Source organism: Rhodamnia argentea, chromosome 10 (assembly GCF_020921035.1).
Source record: "Rhodamnia argentea isolate NSW1041297 chromosome 10, ASM2092103v1, whole genome shotgun sequence".
Lineage (NCBI taxonomy): Eukaryota > Viridiplantae > Streptophyta > Magnoliopsida > Myrtales > Myrtaceae > Rhodamnia > Rhodamnia argentea.
In genome coordinates, this window is record NC_063159.1 from 22,007,552 (window position 1) to 22,015,249 (window position 7,698).

At 41.7% G+C, this 7,698-nt stretch overlaps 1 protein-coding gene across 2 annotated transcripts; it reads right to left on the bottom strand.

The window, feature by feature from the left end:
• Window positions 1-4,817: 4,817 nt before the first annotated feature.
• LOC115735167 (UDP-glycosyltransferase 73C1-like) lies at window positions 4,818-7,173 on the bottom strand. Of its 2 annotated transcripts, XM_048271680.1 has the most exons (3): window positions 5,589-7,173; window positions 5,134-5,511; window positions 4,818-5,001 (listed from the first exon to the last, which is right to left on the bottom strand). In XM_048271680.1, exons 1-3 carry the CDS (start codon window positions 6,709-6,711, stop codon window positions 4,832-4,834), a joined length of 1,671 nt encoding a protein of 556 aa, XP_048127637.1. In that variant the 5' UTR covers window positions 6,712-7,173; the 3' UTR covers window positions 4,818-4,831. The 2 variants fall into 2 exon arrangements, with proteins under 2 accessions (XP_048127637.1, XP_030522141.1); XM_030666281.2 differs by having other exon boundaries at window positions 4,946-5,001; window positions 5,134-7,144.
• Between the last annotated feature and the right edge of the window lie 525 nt (window positions 7,174-7,698).

Here is a 7,698-nt window from a genome sequence, read left to right on the forward strand (position 1 = left end):
GGTGAAGGTGGCAAGAAATGGTGGCTGTGGTTCCCTCCAATATATAGGAGCAGCTTTGGTTATAGAGCTTCTAGAAGAAACACTTGTGACGTCACGCTGTCATTTGCCGTTTTGGTTGGCCATTCCTCACCTAGAAGGAGCTGGGGGTTGCTCCGCGCCGAGAGGATTAAATGACAGAACAATTTCCAGATAACCATTTTCTAATTGGAAATCGGGCGCTAGATTCGGATGCCCTAGTTTTTGTATTTAAATCGTAACGTCTTTCGATCGGAAGATTTCAGAGGTTACAATCTCACCTTCACAAGTGAGTCTTTATCCTAAATCCTTAAGTAACAATCGTGTCAAAATACGGACGCTAAATGGGTAAAGCACGTTTTATTTCTCGAATGCGATCGATGAACAATTCATGGGCCATTTATCTCAAAATCGTGGGAAATCTAGCCCTCTTCTCGAACATTCCTTTTTCTCCGAGGAAAAAAAGGGGTCTCGGATACTAGGTAGTTTGATATGGATCTTGCAACTTAGACACAGCATATTGACCCTGCTCATTAACTTGCAAGGTGGTCTCGCCATAATTACTTAGAGAGACAGAAAAAAAAAAAAAAAGAGCTATTTGCTCGTAATTTAGGGATCATGAAGATGAGACTGTGTGCTAAAATAATCGAGCAACTTGAGTGTGATCGGAATCTTCATTTTGCCGCTTGATCATTTTGTAAAATTACTTGCAGCGGTCCCTGTGAAGTCGATTAAATTGATCGATTGCACGTAAATCTGATGTTCCATATTTCATTATCCGCAAATCCGAGTTCAATCATTTCCATCCGCTGGGTAAAAATGTTCTGGAAACTATGGTGGATTTTATCTTTGTCCGGACTAGGACGAGAGGAGATTTTCTAAGATATTCAAGAGAATTCTGAATATGCGATGTCCCGTGCGGTGATTTGAAGTCTTCGAGTCCGTGTGAAGCGGGAATTGGACGTGGTTTCTTTAATCAACTTTTCATGTCCGGCCTAATCACTTCAACCAAGCTCACTTTGCGGCGTTTTGTGCTGTCTTGAGCTGCCAAGCCTGTCCACGCAGAAAATGACGAATATATATATGTATGTGTGTGTGTGTGTGTGTAATATTCACGCTTATTAGGGTTGATATGGGTAGTTTTACTTTTTTAGAATAACTAGCTACTTATTTCGATGATGGGATAAAGAACTTACAAACAAAAGTAACGCAGTATATTAACAAGTGATCTAGAAACATCATATTGTCATATTATTAAGTGGCAAAAAAAGTCATAAACCTATTACATTAGTATCAATTCAGTCATAAATCTTTCAATTAGACCAATTTAGTCATAAACCTTTTTACATTTGTGCTAATTCAGTCCGTTCGGCCAGTTTTGATGAAAATAGCTGCCTTAGAAGCTAGTCGCCTTAAGTGACACCACCGGCACTGGATAATCTTTTAATAATTGTTTCGGATTTTATTTTTTTCCTTATCTTTTTTTCTTCCTTATTTATTTTTGTCGATGGCCGGACAATGAGGGTTTGCCTTGCTTGGGCGAGGTCGCCCTCACCATCCACAACCTGGGGCTGGCCTCCCCGGGTCGTGCCTAGGCTAAGGCGAGCATCAGCAATGCTCCCCTCGCCAGGCCTCTCATTGAGGAGGAGGTCAACCCTTGTCCACGCTAGGGCAAGGCTTGCCGACCGCGCCTCCGCCCAAGAGAGGTTCAATGAGGCTAACCCTCGCCTAGGCAAGGCCACCTTAGCCTAGTTGAGGGTTAGCCTCACCAAATATAGTGAGAGGGGCCATGACGGCGCCTAGGTGCAACCCGGCGAAGCCGACACTCACCGGCCACCGGCAAAAAGAAAATAAAATGAAAAAATATTTAGAATTATAAGAAAATGTCCATGTTAGCGTTGGTGGTACCACGTCATTGGTTTTCGGCTAAAGTTGGCCGGATGGATTGAATTTGAACTAATGCAAAAAAGTTTAACTAAATTTGTCAAATTGAAAGGTTTATGACTAAATTAATATTAATGCGATGGGTTTAGGAATTTTTTGTACTTTTCCTTATTTATATGCAATAGGTTTAAGACTAATTGGGTGATTTTTCTAAATTCCAGAATAAATCATATGAGGTTGCGTGGTTTCAGTTATTTTTCTTCTCCACCACAAGATATTTGTTGGCTTATGAATGTGTAACCATGGTGGATAAAATTTTCACTTGCTAATGAGATCCACATTATAAAATCATCTAAAAGGTTCAGTTCTGAACTCGTAGATGATGTCTACAACTCCATTTTGTTAATAATGTAATTTTTTTGGAAGCTACTAGCCCGACAGTTTGACAATATTGTTAGTTATTTCTGACCACAGTAGCTCCCAATTAATAAGTGATTTATGTAAAACATGCGTGATGGTGTGTAGATCTACAGTTAAGATTGTACCATTCCTTTACTAGTAAAGCTGCATGACTATTGACTTATAATGTAATTGACATTGTTGAAAAAAAGTCAATTTTTGCTTTTTGCTTTTTATTGTTGATTCAGGATGAAAATCATTGTCTCTCGATTGGTTTAAATAATGCATTTTGATAGGGTACGCAACCTACTACTTTTTGCCATACCCTTCACCTTCTTGATCACTAATTGGGAAATTATAATTCGAATAATCTAATCAATGATTACAGACCGTGGGCTATGTAAAGAAAGAAAGAAAAAGTTGCTGTGTACCTAATTTTTTTTTTTTTTTCAAATTTATGAGACTTTAGTCTACTAAGATTCCCTCTCTTTTTAGTCGTTACATCAGGACAAAAAGCTAAAGATTCTTGCCAAACGGCAATCGCTAGACACGACAAAGATGTTGAAAGGCACATATTTTAGAAGTTTGGAAGTTTGATTGGTAGCTTTCCATCGAGATCAAAGAGAGGTAACATAGGATCCACTGCATCCAACAGCCTGTCACTCTATTTGTGGTGCTCGTATTCTAGAAGGTGCACATATTTTATGTGGTTTTAAAAAATTACATAGATGCTTTTTGAAGAAAAATGTGTATGGAGAGATGATTTTAATTTTCAGACAAAAGTATAGACACCAGCGACGGCGTTTCGCCTGAATAAAGAGGAGGAAGACAAAAGGAGACTTGCGCTCACCTTGTCTAGAAGAAACAGGTTGAAGCTTCGAATATGGTTTTCCAGTGCTGTCTGCGATTAATCAATTTAAACCGCTTCAATTTATATGCCCTGAAAAGTTTATTTAGACATTATATCGAATTGAGTTGGTGATACAAGGCGTTTAAAAACTACGTAAATTTAATTATAATGTGACGCGTACGTTACACATCATACAAATGGGTTGTGTTTAAAATTGCCACAATCCATTTATGGAGATATTGATATTTTACTCAAATGACGCATTTGCCACTTATAAATTTTAGCTTATAAACTCCTTAACCTATATAGAGATCAACACAAATGAATTTTATCAGAAAGTTAATTTACATTTTAATTTAATTGCTGAAACAGTGCACACTGTCGCGCTCTATTCTTTATGATATGTGTAGATAATTGGAGATGGTTGAATTTCAAGAGGATTGTCTTATTTATTATTACTACATATAGAATCCATTTAAGCACAATGGATTTGTATTCACCGCCGTAAAATTTTCTATTGTATCTTCTGAGTTTTATAAAATGAATCTCACTTGCTTAACGTGGTTCCGAGCTTCATGTTCCTTCACTAGCGACGGCTCCAATGCTGTATGATTGGGAGAGTTTGTAATGTCCTTCTCACTTATCAAATGAGAGATTACTTGTGAGTCTATTCTTGCTCTTATACCATGTAAAATTTTACGGAATCACTGTGAATTATTTTAAAAGTTTAAATTGTTAGACAAAGGCAATGATTGAATTAATTGTGAGCAGTGTGAACAAGGAATATACAAACATACGCGTGAATGATTATTGTGCATATATTAACATGTAGCTTTGTCTATTACAATTGCTGCTGTTATCACTTGTCCTTATGAAAGCCGTGAATTTTGGGTGTGATGTGTTAACTCATATGATTGAGCATGCAGATGAGTCGGATTGCCACTATGATGTAGAAACCTCTTTTAAGGCCCCATCTGTTTCAAGAAAAATGAATGATGTAGAAAACATTTTCCACAAAACGATATATTTTTTCGCTTAAAATTATTAGCCTATGAAAAATATTTCCATTTTCGCCACTACTATACTCCAAATATTTTCGCCATATTTTCGGTGACAATAAAAATATTTTTTTGTTCGTTTATTTTCACAGGAGATATAAGCAATCATTGTAGGAAAATGTTTTTCAAATTATTTATTTTTCACAGAATAAACGGTGCCTAGGAAGCAAATAATTTGATAGTTACAACACAACCCCGTCCAATTAATCTTGTGAAGCTTTTTTGTTCTGGCTTTTGTTGCCAGTTGCTGTCTAGAAGGAGAGCTGGACTGTAAGTGGAAACATTTGTAAGTGGACAGCGAACGAGACATCCCACCTTTACCTTATGTCTGATTCGTTCGTTGGGTCCGCTGTTCCACTTCATGTCATCGTTCAGGGATCGATCAAAGCTCGAAGGATATGCGAGCGCAAGCCCCACCCGCACAGGTGCGAGTCCGTGCATAACCAGATCAAGCTGGCGACACTATTTTCCTCCGACAGTTCCTTGTCATCTAGAAGACCTGAACAATGACGATCCAAGACATGTCCATGTCATCTTTTCGGACCTTATCCTTGGCATTTCGTGTCCTTCTCAATCTCTGCATATTCGAGAAGATACTTGTTGGAAGCAATCCACGTAGTTCGACTTAAAGAGGTGAGCAATAAGGAGCCATGGTAGCGATTTCCCAAATGAGGGGGACGGACGGCGAAGCTTTTCCTTCTCTTTGGCCATACACGGAGACACGAATTGACACCCGGAAAAGGAAAAGTTGATGGTTTCTTCCTAACTGTTGTCCAGCTCTCTTATCTTTATAATCCAAGGAATTGCAGGGCTGTTCAACAAGTGATTGCAGTGAATGCAAGCAATGGCTATTTATCTTTCTAAAGGCACTGTCCTGCTTCTGATAGTGAGAAGCAGAAAATCAGACCAAGAAGTAATGGAACTGACCTAAACAAGTGATTCGCGAATCAAGCAAGTTATTTTTCATCTGTTGTGAGATGGGGTTGATATTAAGTTGATGAAACTCCTGTGAGAGATCAATGAGCTGCAGCGTATCTTGTGTTAACCCCGAACTTGTTGCATAATGTCTTCGATCATCAGCGTCATGTTGAGATATGAAGAACCTCCTTCTTCCATGGCCATCTTCGCTCTGCGTCCAAGACCGGCCGCTCGGTTTCGTCTCTCCCGGGCTCCGTCGTCTACTTCGTCCATGAGCTGGTTCACTGCTTGCTTCACTTCTTCCCTCTTCATTAACACCTCGCACTTCTCTTCTTCCCCCCAGTTCATGGCTACATTGGACCCCAACCTCACACCGATTTTCAGCACCTGAACAACAACCTTCTCGTTATAGAACTGCTCGGCGAACAACGGCCTTGTTAACAATGGCAAACCGGCGCATATCCCTTCGAGCGTCGAGTTCCAACCACAGTGTGTCAAGAAGCCTCCGACTGCTGGGTGTGACAAGATCAGCACCTGAGGCGCCCAGCCTCGGATCAAGATGCCTCTCCCTTCGATTCTCTCCTCAAATCCACTTTCCGATATCCAATCCACGAACCGAGATTCGTTCCCTCCTCGTACGACCCAAATGAAAGGTCGGCCACACGCCTCCAAGCCTAACCCAAGCTCTATCAATTGCGGTGCTGTGAGTCGGTTCAAGCTTCCGAGGCATGCGTAGATGACAGAACTTGGTCCCCATAAGTCGAGCCACTTCAAGCAATGGTCATCATTGACCAAGGACTTGTTGCCTCTTTCGGCCTTGTCCAGGTTGTCCTCATTGCACAGCGACACCGGACCAATACACCAAACTTTACCCCTCACGCGTCTGCATTCACGTATATACGCCGGCTCCAATTCTTCAAAAGTATTAACGACCACACCGTATGCAGCTAGTTCTTTTGCTCTTATTTCATTCCGCATATCTTTGATGTCTGATGGAACAATATTCACAGCTCCTGGAAGCTGAGCTCTTGTAAGCTCAATTCTATCCGGTAGACCAGGCACAACAAACGGCTCTGACTCAGGCACTGTATCAAACACCTTGGACTCAACTATGTTGTGAGTGCACACGAGTGAAAAACAACTAGAGCCATCAAATACAATCCTCGGAATCCCAAATTCACGGGCAGTCTGGTCCGCCCACATCACAATCTTATCCGCAATTATGCAGCTTGGGCGAAGTTGTAGCCGATGGAGCAATCGCTCCACCGGTTGCCGCAACATGCTAATGCCGAGAAGCAGATTCTTCAACATGCCCCGGGAAGGGAGGGAGTCCATGCTCTCGCAACCTTCAGGCAGGCCAGCCTCTGCCGAGGGAAAGGGGACCTGCAGGAGCTCGATCCGCAACCCAGACCTGGCGGCACGGTCGAACACGGGCACGAAACGGGCTGAATTGATGGGAGTGGTGACGACGGTGACGGTCAGGCCCCGGCGGGCCAGCAACCGGGCCATGTCCATCATGGGGATCATGTGGCCGGAGGCTAAATGAGGAAGCAGAACGAAGTGAAGCTCTTGGTATTGGGAATCCATTGTTGGTTCAATTTAGGTCGAAGGAAAGTCCGCTACTTTGGGTCCCACCAAATCCTTCCTAGCTCCATCAAAAGAGAATGCCTACTTCAACGGAATCGATAGCAGAGATGGAGTAAAAATTCGCTCAAGGGTCACAAACTTAAGCTCGCGAAGCTACAAGATTATGACGTAATGCGACGACAGAGCGGTTGCTACCCCATCTGAGAAGAATGAATCGTTGCAACTGCTAAATTTTCAATAAGAGAGAGAGAAGAGGCAGGAGGGCACTTGCCTCTTTCCTTCGTTGGTGGTTACGAGAGAACGTAAGAGCAAATCTGGCCCTGTTTCTGCTGCTCCGCCTCTGCAAATCGGATGAGTCCGAACCAGTTCCTCAGTCCCGACCTGAGAACAGAGACGATGGACAGGGGAGACGGGAGACTGCATCCACCCAGACAAGCGATGAACTGGGCCGGATGTGGATGGGTGTGCTTTGGGCCTCTTGTTCCTCCTCCACGAATCAAAAGTTGTTGGGCTTCCCGCACCATAGTACTTTATTGAACGCCTAATACCCAAAAAAATTTCAACATTTAGTATCTATTCCAATTATATTTAAGATATTATTTTTATCTTGTAAGAAATCCCCAATTTTTATTTTTGTCACAATTTTACCGGCCCGATACCCAACACACCCCCAACCTTAGCACATGTCCCGATTATATCCAAAAGTTTTTTTGTCTCATAAAAAACCCTTCAACTTTTATTTTTGTCTCAATTCTACCACCGTCAGTCTTCCGTCTATGATCGCCGTTAATTAATCATATGTGGCTCGAATCTTCTTGCCGAACTTACCAATGAATATTTGAAAATTGAAAATAAAAGGTTTTAGGGATGACGAAATTTAAGATCACTCGTCCAAATAATCAAATCTCCATGTTAGCCGCCATCTTGAGTGACTCTATATCTCTCGACAATGTGTAGGGGAAGTAGACAACTAACGAGAAGTTTGGA

What these genes read in the sequence shown, in the direction of transcription:
- LOC115735167 (XM_048271680.1), bottom strand. Translation starts at nt 6,711, where the DNA reads ATGGATTCCCAATACCAAGAGCTTCACTTCGTTCTGCTTCCTCATTTA. An exon ending in TTGGAACTCGACGCTCGAAG is followed by an intron (nt 5,512 to 5,588) that starts GGATATGCGCCG and finishes GTTGTTGTTCAG; the next exon opens with GTGCTGAAAATCGGTGTGAG. An exon ending in TTCGCGAATCACTTGTTTAG is followed by an intron (nt 5,002 to 5,133) that starts GTCAGTTCCATT and finishes GCAATTCCTTGG; the next exon opens with ATTATAAAGATAAGAGAGCT.